The 19453-nt window shown below is 34.3% G+C and overlaps 1 protein-coding gene across 2 annotated transcripts in view; it reads left to right on the top strand.

Moving 5' to 3' along the window:
- Nucleotides 1-19453, top strand: part of Wdr70 (WD repeat domain 70) — a 281334-nt gene that overhangs the window by 6957 nt on the left and 254924 nt on the right. Inside the window, exons 4-5 of one of the 2 annotated variants that reach the window (XM_015496352.2) lie at nucleotides 5024-5144; nucleotides 9756-9954. In XM_015496352.2, the coding sequence (XP_015351838.1) occupies nucleotides 5024-5144; nucleotides 9756-9954 (320 nt within the window). Of the gene's footprint in view, nucleotides 1-5023; nucleotides 5145-9755; nucleotides 9967-19453 lie in introns of both variants that reach the window. The other variant, XM_048802879.1, reaches the window with a different exon arrangement.

Below are 19453 nucleotides of genomic sequence, written 5' to 3'. Positions count from 1 at the left end.
CTACATTAAAAATAAATAAACAAAATAAGGGTATTGTGTCCATCTACTACTTAAAAAAAAAAAAAGCTTTGAACAGGGAGATATATCTTATTTAGCAATATAAGTTTTGTAGTCCCCAGCAAAATAGATTCTTAGTATATATTTGAGGAAATTGAATTGGATTTAGAATTGTAATACTACACTTTAAAAAAATCCTGACTATCTGGAAAATATTTTAGGTTGGCACAATCCACTGGAAAAAGCTTGGCATATGGAGCTGGAGAATTTAGGTTTGAAATTCAGCCCCACAATCTACTAGATGACTAAAGCTGGATGGGTTGTCAAACATCTGATCCTTAAATTCTCTGTTAGGTGGATATGATAAGATCTATCTTGGGGGTTCTTGAAGGGATTAGTATGTTGGGCATATTATCTTGTAAATAGTGAAGTATATTTCTATTTTTAAATCCTATAATTTTTCTTCATAAAACATGTATGTACTCTACCTAAGAGAAATTTCAGGGAATCATTAGATTTTTACATTTCTGAAAAATTGTCTCAAGACTGTTCTTAATATTTATTAACAAGTTAAATGTATTAAACTCTCTTGATTTAGTATTATGTTCTTGGACTTGGACTGCTGTTTCTATCCCTGATTTTAACACCTGAATCTACATTGATGTCTGTTTGAAAGATCTGCTTAGCTGTAGTATGTAAATGGAAAATGTGATTTGGGATAATTTATTGGAATATGTTAGTAATCTTCTGTCTGGGAAGTTATTCATTGGAAGACATTATTTTTGTGTTTGCCCAATTTGGCAATTAAATTACATCCAGACAATTGGATTGACATACAATTTCACTTTAAAATTGGCAAATTTAAATATAGGCATTATTAATTTCATGGTTAGTATTGGGGTCTTTACCTGGGCATTGGTTCACACATGGGGTAGTAAGACCTTAACACTCTTAATAGTAAGTGTAATTGTCTTTGTATGTGGATGTGAACTGTTTTGGTTCTAAATGCCCTAGTAGAAAGAATGAATTACTATAAAATCTTAATAAAATATGTGTTAAGAAATGTATGGAAGTTATACAAATTGTTTTAATATGTCCTGTATGTTCCTGAAAGGTATAAGACATGAAAGACATAGACCCCCTTAAAAAATCATGAGGAAATAAATGGGGAAGAAACATTTTCTTTTATTCAGATATTTAATTTGGGTGTGATTATGCTTTGGGTGAATTATGAATTTTTTTCTGTTACTTGATGGAAAAAACTATTTTAAGGTAGGATTTGAATCTAATGTCAGTGGATGACTTAATGAACCTGAAAAGAGATAATTGTTGCAGAAATTTCAGAAATTAGACAAGCTTTAGGAAGAATTTTATTTTCCCCTGAAACATTTTTTCTCTCCAGCCAGCTAAATTCTTCCTCATCTTATGAATCTATGTTATGTTTTACTTTTCCTTGGAATTGTTTTAATATCTCTTGGGTATCATAGTTGTTCCTCACCTGTATTTTTATAAAACTATAAATTATAAATTTATTTGCATATTGTTAATGTCTAAAGCTACAACTTTGTTCTTTGTTTTCATATGTACTGTGCCTAACAGCTTTATCTGTAGTAGTTACATCCCTAATTTTTTAAAAATTTCTTTTAGTTGTTGATGGAAACTTTATTTTTTTCATTTTATTTATATGTGCTATTGAGAATTGAACCCAGTGCCTCACACATGCACACATGTGAGGCAAGTGCTCTACCACTCAGCCACAACCCCAGCCCCACATACCTAAATATTTTTTTTTCATTTATTTTTTGAAGTTGTAGATGAACATAATACCTTTATTTTATATATATAAAATATATAAATATATATGTGTGTGTATATATATATACACACATATATATGTGTGTGTGTGTGTGTATATATATACACACACACTTGTAGATGGGCATAATATCTTTATTTTTATGTGGTGCTGAGGATCGAACCTAGTGCCTCACGTGTGCTAGGCAAGCAGTCTGTCTACTGAGCTATAGCCCCAGCCCATTTTCCCTAAATATTTAATGGAGAAATGTAGTTAATGTAATTGAAACAGTCTCATCTAGTTTCTTATTCGTTAGTATTTTGCCATTAAACAGATTTTAAATTAAATTTTTATGAAATTGGTAGGCCAGTGAGTTTTTTTGTTTTTTTTAAAAAAGAGAGTGAGAGAGAGAGAATTTTTTAATGTTTATTTTTTAGTTTTCAGCGGACACAACATCTTTGTTTGTTTGTGGTGCTGAGGATGGGACCCGAGCCGCACGCATGCCAGGTGAGGGCACTACCGCTTGAGCCACATCCCCAGCCCCAAGTGAGTTGTTAAATAACAAAAGTGGGGTTGTGGTTGTGGCTCAGTGGCAAAACAGAACGCTTGCCTAGCATGTGTGAGGCACTGGGTTCAATCCTCAGTACCACACATAAATAAGTATATAAAAACTAAAGGTAGGGCTGGGGCTGTGGCTCAAGTGGTAGCGCGCTCGCCTGTCATGCGTGCGGCCCGGGTTCGATCCTCAGCACCACATACAAACAAAGATGTTGTGTCCGCCGAGAACTAAAAAAATAAATAAATATTTAAAAAAAAAAAAAAGCCAAATGAATCATTTCAGCAAGGTTTAAGTACTGTGGGTAAAGAGAATATCACAATTAGAAAACATTTGTTTTAACTTATATTTCTAGTAATCTTATTTCCTTTACATTTTATCTTAACTTATTTCTTCCTACTAAGTAGTTACTATAGTGAAATTTTCAGGTGCTGAATTACATTTATTGGAATCTGCAGTTTCTGTGAATCCGTCTAGATGGGACAGTTGTTTTGGATAGTTTGCTGTTAACTTAAAGTTGTATACATATGGGATGCTTTTATTTTTTTTAATCTTTTGTTTAAGTTGTAGTTTGACACAATACTTTTATTTTTATGTTGTGTTGAGGATTGAACCCAGTGCCTTGCACATGCTAGGTGAGTGAGTGTTTTACTGCCGAGCCACAATCCCAGCCATGCCCCCCCCCCTTGCCTTTTTTTTAAAGACAAATTGTTACCCAAAAGTAGTAGCTATAGGGAGGGGCCCAGCTTTGCCTGAAGCATAATGATGCCTCCCATCTGGAGAAAATTATTTTCTTAGCGAGGAAAAGATAATGAGGCTAATAATTTAGCAAATAAAATTTCTTCATCGTTATCTTCCTTATTTAGGACAGAATTGGCCCCAAGCTTATCCTATGGGATAAGCTGAGAGTACGAATGTCCCCTCAACGTGTAAGTCTTGGAGGGATGACTGAAAGCAGAAAGAAAGTAGGAGCCAAACTGGCTCAATCTAAATTCTAGATACTATGCTTCTATTTTATTTTTTTAAATTCAGCTTCATCCATAGAAGAATACAGAATTATTGACTCTTTTTACCCATCTCAGTTCAGTGGGTAGCAGAGAAAATCAACATGAGCTGGAATTATAGTTTGCCTTGCCTCTTCCCAGAGAGATTTTATCCTCCAGATTCTACTTGAAAGACTAGTTCCTTGTTGATACTTGCTGGTTATCTCTTTGTTTCTCTTCTTTCACATTCCAGCAACAAGACACTAAAGAATACAACATTGCAGTTAATAAATGTCCTTTGCTACTGCTTAACTGGATGTACAATATTGTATTTTGTTATTAAACAAAGGAAAAAATGTTAAAGATTATCTCAGGTTATTAAGAGTAGCAACTTAGAATCAAACTATATAATTCTTTTTCTTTTCAGTACTGGGGATTGAATCGAGGAACACTCTACCACTAAGCTACATCCCAGCCCTTTTTTTTGTTCTAACTTGAAATAGGATTCTGTTAAATTGCTGAGGATGACCTTCAACTCGTGATCCTCTTGCCCAAGCCTCTTGAGTACCTGAGATTAGAAGTGTGTGCCATATAATTCTTTTCCTACCTAAGTGCCCTCTCCAGTTGCAAAGTGAGATTACCAGAAGAAAAAAACTAAATTTTGTGAATAATTTTTTTTTCCTTTTTAAAATAAACAACTCTAGAAATCTAATAAAGGGGAAAATTTTCTAGAATTTTGGTAGGTAGTCTTGACTAAAAATCCAGTGTAGGAAATTCAGAAATGAAAAAAGCACAGTTTCTGGTTTAAAATGTAACAAGTAAATTACCTAAAATCTCACCTTTGGAGTCTTTTTTACATATCACCTTCTTTATCATTTTATATTGTGCCTTCATGGTTCATAGACTATTCACATGCTAATTTGCATTGCAACTCTGTTAATATTTTCTACATTTCTACATTTTCCATCTGTTTTTATTGGTTGCATTTTATGTTGTCGTGCAGTAATTTTGTTCAATTTTTTCCTATTGATCGTTTAGTTAGCAACTTTTCTTTTTAACTTTATTGTGGTAAAATAGAAGATAAAATTGATCATCGTAACCATTTTTAAGTTTTTAGTTTTGTGCAACTATCACCACCATTCATCTCTGTTGGTTCTATTCATCACATAAAACTAAAACTATTAAATAATAACTTCTCGTTCCTCCTCCCCCCAAGTCCTTTGTCTCTGGTTTTAGCTACTCTGTATCACCTCATGCATCATATAGTATTTGTAATGGTAACATACAGTATTTATCTTTCTTTGATTTGTTTCACTCAGCATTGCATCCTTGAATTTCCTTTTCATGGCTTGAATAATATTCCATTGTATGGATATACCACATTTTGCTTATCCTTTCTTCTGTAGATGGACACTTTGGTTCCTTCCACATTTTAGCTGTTGTGAATAATGGTGCTATGAACGTGGATGTACAAACACCTTTGTATAATTATGCTTTCAATTTTTCTGAATATATTTTTTTCTAGAAGTAAATTGCTGGATCACGTGGTAATTCTGTTTAATTTTTTAAGGAACTATCACTGTTCTCCATCGTGGCTGTGCCATGGCTAATTTACTATTGTTGGTAATACTCTAAATCACATTTTAAGTTTTGAAGTCTAACTGTTGGAATTTCTTAAAATAATCTTTTCAGAAGCAAGAGAAAAAGAAGAAGAAATGAACAGAGAGAAAGAATTAAGAAGACAAAGTGAAGATATTGAACCCACACCATCAGGCTCAAATATGGCCAGAGAGTGCTCAAAATCATTATCCAGGTGCCTGATTCTCTCAGAAGGCTTCTCTTAAACTATTATTTTTCTAAGTGTTCTTAAGACAATTTAGACAAAGATCCTGATATTAAAAGCTTATATAGGAGGCTGAGTCAGGTGGATTGTGAGTTCAAAGCCAGCCTCAGCAAAAGCGATGCGTTAAGCAACTCAGTGTGACTTGTCTCTAAATAAAATACAAAATAGGGCTGGGGATATGGCTCAGAAGTCGAGTACCCCTGAGTTCAATCCTTGGTACTGCCCCCCCCCCCTCAAAGAAAAAGCATATTATATAAGAGGCAATTATCTGTTCCTAGGCCATGAAAAAGTCCTATGTCCTATTGAAATCAGTGGGATTTTATTTATTTATTTATTTGGTACTTGAGATTGAACCCAGAGACACTTTGCCACTGAGCTACATCCCTAGCTCTTTATATTTTTTATTTTGAGACAGGGTCTCACTAAGTTTCTTAGGGCCTTACTAAGTTGCTGAGGCTGGCCTTGAACTTGTGATTCTCCTCCCTTATCTTCCAGAGTTGCTGGGATTATAGGCTTTTGTCACTTCATCCAGCTCAATGGGATTTTTAAAAAGTATTCCATATGATATGTTTAAATCTGTGCATTTTAAAAATTACTTTAAAGTGAAGCTTAATACTAAACTAATTATTAAGAACTTTAAAGAGTATGAACATAGATAGATACCAAATCTGGGTGGAATAATAAAAAAACCTTAAAGTTTAGATTACTATTATTGTTATTTTTATGGTTGAGAATCAAACCCACGGCCTTGGCATTTTAGGTAAGCCTTTTATCACTGAGCTATATCCCCTGTCCTACATATATTATTAATTGTCAAATTGGTTCCATAAACTTTTCATTGTTTAAATATAATATGCTGGGCAAAATCTACCATGGAATTGATTTACTTCTATTCTTGGATAAAAGTATAAATACAAAAACTCATGCTATATAATGTCATTTTTTTGCTCACCTATTCTTTGGTGTAGATCTTTAGTACCTCAGTCTAGACTCTTGAGCAGAACCTTAAGTCTATATCTTGGCGTTTGCTAGAGTTTGTGTCTATTGGGAAGCAGAATGGGACTAGAAGTCCAAGTCTCCCTTTTAATTTTTTGGTACTGGGGATTGAACCAAGGGACAATTTATCACTGAGGAACATCCCAGCCTTTTTTTGCGGGGTGTGGGGGGGAGGTACTAGAGATTGAACTCATGAGCACTTAACCACTGAGCCATATCCCTAGCCCTATTTCGTACTTTAATATTTAGAGACAGGGTCTCACTGAGTTATTTAGAAAATGTTAGGCATTTGTATTTCCTCTTAAGAAGTTAGTAGGAAAAACAATTTTGTTTATGAATTTAGTTCCTAAATTGAAATTGTACAACCATAGACATTATTTAATGCTTATTTAAAAATCTCCTTAAAAAGTCTTCTGAGAGCCGAGGGAACTCCTGTAATCCAGTGGCTTAGGAGGCTGAGGCAGAAGGATCAAGAGTTCAAAGCCAGCCTCAGCAATGGCAAGGCACTAAGCAACTCAGTGAGACCCTGTCTCTAAAAATAGGGCTGGGGATGTGGCTCAGTGGTTGAGTCCCCCTGAGTTCAATCCTTGGTACCCACCCCCCGCCAAAAGAAAAAAAAAAAAAAAAGAAAAAGAGTCTTCTGCGAAAGAGGATTTGATGCTTCTCTATTTTCTCATCCAATATATGCTATTTCTCATGCTCTAGTTTATGTTTTGGTATCACATTAAATCAAGGCATATTTTAAAATATGGAATATATTCTGTTTTCTATCAAAGACATTTTTGGAAATAATTTCATGGACTTTGTTTTGTTTGGGTACATTAGAAGCAAAACACCAGAAATGGAGTTAGAAGCTACATAGAACCTAATGCATTTTATCCAGATTTTATGTGGGTATTAAGACTGGATAATTAGCCATGAAATCAGCATAGATAACTTTAGTTCTCAGTTTAAGGCTTATTTTTGAATTAGTTAACTTAGCATGGGTACTAAGGATCAATATTTTAGTTTAGAGCTCTAGAGGCTTTGAATAAATTTGCATTAAGAAGTTCTGTGGCTTCTAAATGCATAGAGCTGGAAGTTGTCCTTTAATCACAAGGAAGATAATTTGATGAGAGTAAATAACTTAATATATATTTGTAGAATCATTCAGTAGTTAATTCATTAAGCATCGTCTGTGGAGTAGACACTGTTTTAGGCACTGGGGCATATAGCAGTGATTCAGGTAAGAACTCTGTTCTAATGGAGCTCATATTGGGGTGGGGTATTTTAGGGAGTGGACAACAGACTATAAACAACTAAATAACCAATCAAATAAGATAATTTAGCATACATGTAATGAAGATTAGAAATGTAAGGTAATTAAGGTAATAGTGCCTTGGGGATGTGTGAAAATTTAGAGAAGTTGTGCTCTGATGCCTGTTTGAGGTGGTGACAGTTGAGGAAGCCTGAATGGTGGCATAGAAGCCATATAACAAATTATGGAAAGAGTGACCTGGAAAAGAGAACTGCAGTGTAAAGACCCTCATGGTGAATCAAGCTTAAACTGTTCAATTAAGAAAGAAAGCCTATGGGGCTGGAGATGGTGAGCTGGCCAGCTCAAATCTTTAAGGAGGTTTTCCAGCTCTTTGTGTAAGGATAATATGTTTGTGAGAATGTATTCCCTCCTGTGTTGAATCTAGATGAAAATAAAAAGAAAAATCCCATCTTTCCCATCAGTAATTGTTGAGTAACCTTCTATATGTCAAGCATCTCTTAGATGCAAGAAAGAGCAGTGAGCAAAACATAAATTTCTTCTTTCATGGAGCTAACATACCTGAGATACTTTATTAGAAGGTTCTGATGCTTTTAATCTAATTAAAACATTTGAAAGATTAAAAAAGATTAATTGATACTATAAGTAGTGCTGAATTCTCATCTCTCTGGAGATGGGATGGAGGTATGGTGGATATTGGTGGCTCTCAAAATGCCTAGAGATGTTTGATTAGAGACCTTAAATGTGGTCATAAGTGTCTCAAAATATTTTAGATTAAAAGAAAATGGCTGGGGTTGGGGATGTGGCTCAAGTGGTAGCTCGGTCGCCTGGCATGCGTGCGGCCCGGGTTCGATCCTCAGCACCACATACAAACAAAGATGTTGTGTCCGCCGAAAACTAAAAAATAAATATTAAAAAAATTCTCTCTCTCTGTCTCTCTCTCTCTCTCTCTTTAAAAAAAAAATGGCTGGATGAACGAGGTGGTGCATATCTGTAATCTCAGCAACTCAGGAGGCTGAAGCAGGTGGATTGCAAATTTGAGACCAGCTTGGGCAATTTAGTGAAACCCTGCCTCACAAAAATAACAGAAGTGGGAAGGGCTTGCCTGGCATGTGAAGCTCTGGGTTCAATTCTCAGTACTGGGGAAAAATGAATAAATGGGAATCTGTATATGCCTTAGTGAAGATGTGTTTTAGAATCCAAGATTGCTAGTTTTAACTTAAAATGTTGGCAGTTTGGCAAACTTGGATTACTACTCAGAAATAATTTGTTGTTTAGGATTTGTATTGGAACATTTTAGGAGTTATATTAACTCTCTTACACGAATGGCTTTATTTGCTCCTGTGGCAGTGATTCAATTCAGATATAGTTAATAGAGTCATTGGTTATCTCAAAGGTTTTCACTCTATGGTTCTAGTATTTTGTAGTTTTTCTTTGTTGTTCTCTTTATGAGTAACAATGATTTAATGAACCTCTAATGTATAATTGCTGTGACTTGTTATCTTTGACTTATGTTTGGGTAAGATAATTAGGAATTTTTTTTTTTTACTTTCTTAAGATAAAAATAATATTTGAGTTTGTGCTAGTTAGATTTTCATTACAGTGACAGAATACCTGACATAAACAACTTAAATGCAGGAAAGATTTATTTTGGCCCTCATGGATTTAGTTCATGGTCAGCTAGCTCCACTGTTTCTGAGCCTATGATGAGACAGAAAATCATGGGGGAGGGAAATGGCAGAGCAAATTGCCCAACTCATATGGCCAGGAAGCAAAGAGAGTGGGGAAGGGGCCAGGGACAAGATGTACTCTTCAAAGGCATGCCCCTGTGAACTACTTCCTCCAACTGGGCCCCACCTTCTGATAGCCCATTCATCTATCAATCCATAAGTGAATTCACCTATTGATGAGATCAGAGACCTCATGATCCATTTACTTCCCCAAAGCTCCCTCTCTGAACGTTACTGCATTGGGGACCTTCAATTCTTCAACATAAGCCTTTGGGTGACATTCTAGATCCAAATTGTAACATTTCTATATTTAATGTTTGAATTACCAAATGAAAAACTCAAGTGTTAAAAGAAGAGGCAGGGGGCTGGGGTTGTGACTCAGTGGTAGAATGCTCACTTAGCATGTGTGAGGCCCTGGGTTTGATCCTCAGCACCACATAAAAAATAAAAAATAAAATAAAGGTATTATGTCCACCGACAATTAAAAATATTCTTTAAAAAAATAAAAAAAGGCAGGATTTTCTGAACAAGACGGTATATTTAGAGGTAGAGTTTTTATAGTAGCAGAGGCAAATCATTTCTTTTTTTCTTCATTTTTAGGGATACCAGTAGCAGTGAAAGTGAAGACACTTCTGATTCTTCTTCTGATGAGTTAATTGGTCCTCCTTTACCTCCTAAAATGGTAGGAGAACCAGTTAATCTTATGGAGGAAGATATCCTTGGGCCTTTACCCCCACCGCTTTATGAAGAAGGAGAAGATGATGATGATGACGAAGGAGAAGATGAAGGAGAAGAAGAAGTAAGTATTCAGGTATAATTTAAGAATTCATGGGAGTGGCATCTTTATTTTTTTATTTTTTTTTGGTACCAGGGATTCAACTCAGGGCCACTTGACTTCTGAGCCAGCATCCTCAGCCGTATTTTGTATTTTATTTAGAGACAGGGTCTCACTGAGTTGCTTAGCACCTTGATGTTGCTGAGGCTGGCTTTGAACTCATCATCCTCCTGTCAGCCTCCCGAGCCTCTGGGATTACAGGCAAGCGCCACTGCACCCTGCAGGGAGCGCCATCTTTAAAATAGTGTAGAGATGAATTTCCTGCTAAACTGTTAATCATGAGTAAGAATAAAGGAACAGAAAACAAAACGAATCTGAAAAATGCTAGAAGAAGGAAACACAGCTAAAAACTAATAAGTGAAGATAATGTGTTAAAAAGAAATTAATATTACATTTTATTAAATCTATACATTCAGTATAAATGATGAAGAAAGCATGGGGGAGATTTAAAAATAAATTGAATCTAAAATTATCATCAACAATGAAGTGGAAGATGGGAGAGTGGGATTAGAATTCCTTCATTTCGACATCCTTGAATTATTTTGGAGGAGAGTAGAGCTATTAGTTTATACTAGTTTAAGTTCAATGTATAAGTTACAGTTTTAAGAATAATTCCCCAAAGAGTGGAAATAGAATACATAATCTCCAAAATAGTGAAAGGAAACTTGATAAAAATACATATTTGACACTTGGAGTAGATGAGTTTTCAAATATCTCCTTTCTCTGTGACAAATGATTTTTAGTAGTAATTAAGAAATGAAATGAATAGTAATGATAAGAAATAGCTTTTGTCAATCTGTTAGGAATTTTGTCAAAATTGGTATTTGAGTATTCATGTTCATGGACTCACTATACCAAATTTGTCAATTTATGTTCACAGTTGACCAAATAAAGCTTTTTTTTTTTTTTAAATTTTTTTTTTTGTTTTAGGTGGACACATATCTTTATTTATTTTTACGTGGTGCTGAGGATCCAACCCAGTGTCTCGCGCATGCCAGGCCAGCGCGTTACCACTTGAGCCACATCCCCAGTCCCCAAATAAAGCTTTAAATTTAAATTTTGTAATCTTTATCACATAAAACAATGTGTGTGTGTGTGTGTGTATACACACATGTGTGTGAGCCTTTATAAAATTAGGAAAAGTTGATAATTTCATTAAAAATCTTGTTTTAATAATAAATTCTATTAATTGCAATTTAAAAAAAAATTTAGTTTGTTTTAATTAGTTATATATGATAGTAGAATGCATTTGTGCATTACTGTGCCCCAGGTTTTACTCTTGACTGGAATACTATAATAGTCATTTAGGGAATAAACAGTAGTAAAATATAGATACAGGGAGGCAACATAGAGTAGTGATTAAGAGAGTAGGTTCTGTAGCCAAATGGGGCTCTTTTACCTCAAAACAGTAATTTTGGGCAAATTACTTAGCCTCTCCGTGTCTGTCTGTCTGTCTTTTATAAAATAAGACTATCAGCTCAAATTGTGTGGACCTATTGAATGAGTGAGTGTATATATACAGAATCTTTAGTATGGTGTATGATATTTAAAGTGCTCAATTAATGTTTGCTACTATTATTAAGGTCATCTATTTTAACAGCAAAACAGGGAATTGAAAAAAACAGTTTATAATAAAAGCATTTAAAAATGAAACTAAAAGGGAAGTTTCATACTATGTTAAATAAGTTATTTATGCTTCCTTATAGCAGTCAGGTTTATAATAATTAAGGAGCAATAGATATATTCTCTTTAAAATTAGGAATTAAATAGAGATGACAGCTGTCACATTACTAATATTATAGACATTTAAATTTTTAAAAAATATTTATTTTTTTTTAGTTTTAGGTGGACACAATATCTTTATTTTATTTTTACGTGGTGTTGCAGATCGAACCCAGTGCCCTGCGCATGCCAGACGAGCGTGCTACCGCTTGAGCCACATCCCCAGACCAGACATTTAAATTTTTGTATTTATTTTTATGTGGTATTGAGGATTGAACCCAGGGCCTCGCACATAGTAGTCAAGCACTCTACCACTGAGCCCCCCAATTTTTTTTAATTTTAATTTTTGGTACCAGGGATTGAATCCAGGGACACTTAACCACTGAGCCACATCCCCAGCTCTTTTTTAAAAATTTGAGACAGGGTCTCGCTAAGTTGCTGAGGCTGGGTTTGAACTTGTGATCCTCCTGCCTCAGCCTCCCAGACTGTTGGGATTACTGGTATGTGCCACCATGCCTGGCTTATTAGAAGCATTTGTGCTAATTAAAGGTAACTGAAATGATCAGGACTAATTAGAAATGAGAATATTATTGGAGTTGATTTGGCTGTACCTTAAAATGAATTAATCAGAGAAGTTATAATAGATTAACAGTGTGTATTTTAAGGGTTAAAAATGAAAGGGATAATGTTTCACAACAAGAACAACAACAAAAAATTAGGAAAGTTAAGAAAAGATGTGTCTGAATATTAAGAATATGAAGCTTTCCAATAATAAAAGAATTTGAATAAGAAGCATTAAATAATCAGTGAATCATAAAAGAATTTGAATAAGAAGCATTAAATAATCAGTGAATCATAAAAGAATTTGAATAAGAAGCATTAAATAATCAGTGAATATTTCTTAGTTTTCTTTTTCTTTCATCCTACAGAAATTAATTAATTAACCCAACCTGTTTATTTCCTTGCCTAAACCTGGCTATTAAGTTAGCGTGTTGCTGTTTACATCCAGACTGTTAATGATACTTTATCTCCTGTATTTGGTAGCCTGTGAGGTTGAGCCTTGAGCTGCCGGTAACCGAAAATTCAAAATAGCTGTGGTTTAACCAAGATAAAAATGTTTTTTCTTTCTCAGTGAATTAGTCATTAAATAGACCAGACTGATTTGCAGGTTCAGAATATTCCAGACTTAGGTTGCCTCTTTTTTTTTTTCTCCCCCATGACAATCCTCAATTCATGAGCTTCAAGATGGATGCTTAAGAGATTGCCATTATTTGTACAGTTCTGTTAGTAGAAAGACAGAAAGGATAAAGTAAAGAAGGCTAATAGTTTTGAACTTTACATTTTTCTTTCATTTAAGAAGTATAATATTTATTTTGGAAGTCAGAAATTCAGCTAAAATTTAATGCTTCCAATACCAAAGGATGGATTATAGAGGGCAACTAGCCACTATGCACTGAATGTATATTTATATTCAGTGTTTGGTACTTTCAGTTATAGCAATAGTAAATTATGTATTTACTTTGGTTTTTATGTCTTTAGCCATTGTGAATAGTCCTTTGATACTGTATGGCATACACACACACACACACACACACACACATATTTATTTATTCATTATGCATATTTTATTTTACTACATACATTGTGAACATTAGCTCCTTTCTCCAAAGGAACAGAACATGAAACTTATGGATACTGATACAGTTTTCAAACTCTTAGGATTTGTTTACTGTATTAACATGCATGGATTTTATTTTAATTATTTTGTGTCTGGCTGATTCTCTTGTTTGCTTATTTTACTGTTTTTCTTCAGAAATGAATTGTAGTCTTTATGGTTCATTTAATTAACCTATTAAGGTTCAGCTTTTCAATTTCAGTTTCTGTGAACATTTCAACAAAACCAACCAAGGTGAATTAAAATAGATTAGGAATCATAATATAGAGGGTACATATCCTTTCATATATATGTACTTTTTCAAATATATATGTATTTTTCAGATGTTTTAATCAATTACCTATTGCTTTTCTCAAAAAGTAGACCTCTAAAAACAGTAATTATTTCAAAGTTTTCACAAGTGGTGTATTTGTTGCTCAATTTAAGTTTTTATAGGTATTTCACATCTGGGATGATAGGACAAAATGGGTTAAGGAAAGATTTATGAAACTTGTTTCAGCAAAGATCTAGGCAAGCTTGACTATATATCTGTCACTTTCACTTATATACAGAATCATGGGGAATGCCCATCAGGTAAAGGAAGATAGAAAAACTGTCTTTTTTTCTTAACTTTACAAAAGAATTTTCAGTAAAAGATCTTAATAGAAAGTACATTTTGAATGTTTCACTGTTTAGGGAATGTTCCTTGTTAAGTAAGCAAGTTATAGCTCTAAACAAAATAAGCTATTTGCCTTTAGTTGAATTTATGGTTATCATTTTTAATAGCAGGTTTTACCCACTCTTCTTTATTATTTATACAACTAACATATGATAAGTAATTTCTTAGCACTGGGTTCATTAGTAATTCAGAATATGTTTTCAATGACATGTATTATCTTTCATCAGCATGGAGTGATACATAGAAGATCTGATTGATAAATGTATCAGACCTCACCAATCCTGTTTGCCCATTAATTCTCTCTGATAAAGGGAGTTGTTAATTTTGATGACACTGATCAAAACTTCAATGTTTGTTTCCCATTCCTCCATTTTTCCTTCCCTGTGCATTCAGTGCTTTCAATATGAGAATTCATTGAAGTTCTGACCAGCCTTTAGGGACATTTCAAAAGTGATTTCCTCTAAGCAACTTTTCCAGATGTCAGCTGCATGTGCTGCCTCCCAGGCTTGGTTTCTGTCTTCTTTAGCAAACTTAAATTATTTTCCTTGTTAAATCGTCATTTTTTCCTTGTCTTAATTCTTCTGCCTCCCTTTTGCAATCATATGGCATGATCTCAAGTACAGAGACTAGAAGATAAAAGATAGTCATTTTTAAAAACCCCTATAGCATCTATATAGTTTGTATAGAAGTAATATTTGTAAAATGAAATCAAACATTTTTTGGTTTTTATAATCGAAATGTTCATTTTATGACATTTTAGTTTTTTTCCTTTATGACACATTGATCCTTAGTTTTAACATGGAAAATGAAAGTAGGGATAGAAGAACAAGCAAATATGAGTGAAGAAATGAAGGTGAACATTTATTTCCTAAAGAACCATTATATATGCTTTGTCCTGACCTTATAATTTATTTACATAATAATTTAATAATTGTGAGGGCTGCCCTGAGGTAGAATGTGATTGATTAAATTGTATAAATAATAGTTTAAGAATGTAAGAATGCTTAATGATTTTTAACTTCATAATCTAAGCTCAGTCCATTTACCAGCAAACGCCATAATGTCATTCTTCTTTAAGGGCTGAGTAATAGTTCATTGTGTATATGTACCACATTTTCTTTATCCATTCATCTGTTGAAGGGCATCTAGGTTGGTTCCATAGTTTAGCTATTGTGAATTGAGCTGCTATAAACATTGATGTAGTATGCTGATTTTTAAGTCCTTTTGGTATAGACCAAGGAGTGGGATAGCTGGGTCAAATTGGTTGCACCAGTGTGCAACCACCAGCAGTGTATGAGTGTGCCTTTTCTCTCACATCCTTGCCAAAATTTATTATTGCTTGTATTCTTTTTTTTAAACATTTATTTTTTACTTGTAGGTGGACACAATACCTTTATTTTACTTTTATGTGGTGCCGAGGATCAAACCCAGTGACTCACATATGCTAGGCAAGCACTCTACTATTGAGCCACAACCCCAGCCCTTGCTTGTATTCTTGATAATTGCCATTCTGACTAGACTGAGATGAAATCTAGTTTTGATTTGCGTTCCTCAGATTGTAGAAATATTGGAACTTTTTTTTCGTATATTTGTTGGTTAGTTGTATTTCTTCTTCTGTGAAGTGCTGTTCAGTCCCTTAGCCCCTTTATTGATTGGGTTATTTGTCTTTTTAGTGTTGAGCTTTTTTAGTTCTTCCTATATCCTGGAAATTAGTGCTCTATCTGAGGTGCATGTGGTAAATTTTTTCTCCCATTCTGTAGGTTCTCTCTTCATATTCTTGATTGTTTCCTTTGCTGAGAAAAAGCTTTTTAGTTTGAATCCATCCCATTTATTGATTCTTGATGTTACTTCTTGTGCTTTAGGAGTCTTGTTAAGGAAATCAGTTCCTAAGCCAACATAGGGAAATTTGGGTCTACTTTTTCTTCTATTAGGCGCAGGGTCTGTGTTCTAGTGCCTAAGTCTTTGATCCACTTGAGCTGAGTTCTGTATAGGGTAAGAGACAGGTTTAATTTCATTTTGCTACATGTAGATTTCTAGTATTCTCAGCACCATTTGTTGAATTGGCTATCTTTTCTCTAATATATGTTTTTGGTGCCTTTGTCTAGTATGAGATAACTGTATTTCTGTGGGTTTGTCTCTGTGTCTTCAATTCTGTACCATTGGTATATGTGTCTGTTTTGGTGCCAGTACCATGTTGTTTTTGTTACTATGGCTCTGTAGTATAGTTTAAGGTTTGGTATTGTGATGCTTCCGCCTTCAGTCTTCTTGCTAAGGATTGCTTTGGCTTTTCTGGGCCTCTTATTTTTCCAAATGAATTTCATGATGGCTTTTTCTCATTCTATGAAGAATGTCATTGGGATTTTAATAGGAATTTCATTAAATCTGCATAATGCTTTTGGTAGGATGGTCATTTTGACAATGTTAATTCTGCCTGCCCAAGAGCATGGCAGATCCTTCCATCTTCTAAGATCTTCTTCAGTTTCTTTCTTTAGTGTTATGTGGTTTTCACTGTAAAGGTCATTCATCATTTTTTGTTAGATTGATTCCCAAGCATTTTATTTTTTTGAGGCTATTCAACATGAGTTTTTGATAGCTCCAGAATTTGAAGGAAAATTACCAGAGTACATGTTAGTAGGTATGTTATAAACTGCACTGCTGAAATAGATTACATTTTATTCATATACATTTTACTTTACTTACTGATAAGTAGTTAGGCTTAGTTTGCTTAAATCATGGATTGGAAATATTAATGTATATCACTCATTTTTTACTTCATTTTACTTATACACCATTGTATAAAATTATTCTTTAAAATAAAATTTGAAGCTTTATTATTATTTTTTTGTAATGAGATAAGTAAACAAAAATTAAGGTGGGAAGGGTTGGAGAAAGGAGGTGAAAAATAATTTTTTAACCATTCCTATTATTGTACATGAACCAGAAGGTGGGTTTTTTTTTTTATATATAATTCTTTTATTTATTTATTTATTTTTAGTTTTCGGCGGACACCACATCTTTATTTGTATGTGGTGCTAAGGATCGAATCCAGGCCCCATGCATGCCAGGCGAGTGTGCTACTGCCACATCCCCAGCCCCCAGAAGGTCTTTTTAAAAAAGTTTTATTGGTTATTGATGGACTTTATTTAATTATTTATTTATTTGCTTATATGTGATGCTGAGAATTGAACATAGTGACCTAGTGTTTCACACATGCTAGGCAAGCGCTCTATCGCTGAACCACAACCCCATCCCCCCCAGAAGATTTTCTTTTTTTTTTTTTTTTTATAATTTTTTTTAGTTGTAGATGGACACAATATTTTTATTTATTTATTTTTATGTGGTGCTGAGATTCAAACCTAGTGCTTCACAGTGGTAGAATGATCTACCACTGAGCTACAACCCCAGTTCCCCAGAAGTTTTTTTTTTTTTTTAATATTTTTTAGTTATAGATGAACATAATACCTTTATTTTATTTATTTATTTTTATGTGATGCTGAGGATTGAACCCAGTGCCTCACACATGCTAGGCAAGTACTCTACCACTGAGCCACAACCCCAGCCCCAGAAGTTTTTTTGTTTTAATATTTTTTTAGTTGTAGGGGATACAATATCTTTATTTATTTATTTTTATTTGGTACTGAGGATCAAACCCAATACCTCACACGTGTGAGGCAAGTGCTCTACCACTGAGCCACAACCCCAGCCCTGAACCAGTTTTTTTTTTAAGGTGAAGAAGGTTGTAACTCATGATTAAATGGAGACTTTGGGATTATTGAGGATTTTCCTCATTCTTGCTATTCTGTTTCCCATTACTACAGAAAATTGAAATTTAGATTTTTATGACCGTAACTAAGGGCTGGATGTAACAGTGCGTTTTTAGTTGTGAGCACCTGTTTTTCATGAACTTTATATGACTCCCTGGCTGGCACGTTCTGTGATTGAGAGTCCAAATTTGGGCCACCACTGTGCTTCTCTGTCTTTCTGTTCTGAGAGTTTTCATCCCTTCGGCGTTGGTCATTGCCAACCACCTGTATCAGTCAGTCTCTTTTCCTCATACATAGGGAAAAGTTGAAGAGTTAAAAGTGGCTAAAACTTCTCTTCTTTTTCAGAATTTATGTTTTGGTAGTGGATTGAACCCAGGGGTACTTTACCACTGAGCTATATTGCCAGGCCTTTTTTATTTTTTGAGACAGGGACTCACTAAGTTGCTGAGGGTTTTGCTGAGTAGCTGAGGCTGGCTTTGAACTTGTGATCCTCTTGCCTCAGCCTCTTGAATTATTGGGATTACAGATGTGTACCACCATGGCCAACATTTATTTTAGTTTTCAGGAATTCATTTGAGAATAAACTGATTCATGAAGAGTTAACAGGAATTGGCATATATTGAGCACTCAAAAATGTAAGGTTTTATCATTTTTATAATCATCATCAATATTTGATTTAATGATCAATTTTGATTTAATTGAAGCTAGGAAGAAAAGTTTTTAAAAAACAGTGTGAGAATGCTTAATGATTTTTAACTTGAAAGGAAAATTAGTGTTATTTAAAGCCAAGCAATTTAATTATACCTGCAAAATCCTGTCAGCAGAGGATGCTAGAAGCTCTATTCCAAAATTCAGTGTATGCATTCCTTAGCATTTTCAAACTGCTTTGTGAAGGTGTTCATTCTTTGAAATGGGCACTAGGGGGCAGTAGCAGCATTTTGGCAAAAATCCATTTTTTTTCCGGCCATCACCTGCCTACAGTGTAAGGAAAAAAAGAGAAAATCTTTGATAAATGTTTTCTATAAATTGGAATAAGTGAATTTTAGATTGAGATTAATGCTGGCATAATTAATTTTATATTGTTTTGGTATTTGACAATATTACAACAAATGCTTCTAAAATTTATCTTAAACTTTTTAGGTAACATGATAAGACTTAGCAGCAAGAATTCTAAGGATAGGCCCTTCTTTTTTTTTTTTTTCGTAAAGAGAGAGAATTTCAATATTTATTTTTCAGTTTTCGGCGGACACAACATCTTTGTTTGTATGTGGTGCTAAAGATCGAACCCGGGCCGCACGCATGCCAGGCAAGAGCGCTACCGCTTGAGCCACATCCCCAGCCTGGATAGGCCCTTCTTAAGATTTTCATTTGTAAGGTCACATAAGGTTTACTTTTCTGATCACCAGTTTGTCTCAAACTTTTTTAAAAAATAGGTATTACCTGGGTGTGGTGGCACATGCCTGTAATCCCAGTGACTTGGGAGGCTGAGGCAGTAGGATCCCAAGTTTGAGGCCAGCCTCAGCAAGTTAGCAAGTCCCTTCCTTAAAATAAAAAGGGCTGGGGATGTGGCTCAGTAGTTAAGCACCCCTTTAACTTTTTAACTCTGAGAACCAAAAAAAAAAAAAAAAAAAAAAAAAAAAAAAA

The sequence above is a fragment of the Marmota marmota genome, unplaced genomic scaffold, assembly GCF_001458135.2.
Source record: "Marmota marmota marmota unplaced genomic scaffold, marMar, whole genome shotgun sequence".
NCBI classification, from domain to species: domain Eukaryota; kingdom Metazoa; phylum Chordata; class Mammalia; order Rodentia; family Sciuridae; genus Marmota; species Marmota marmota.
This window is presented reverse-complemented; position numbering and strand designations above follow the sequence as displayed.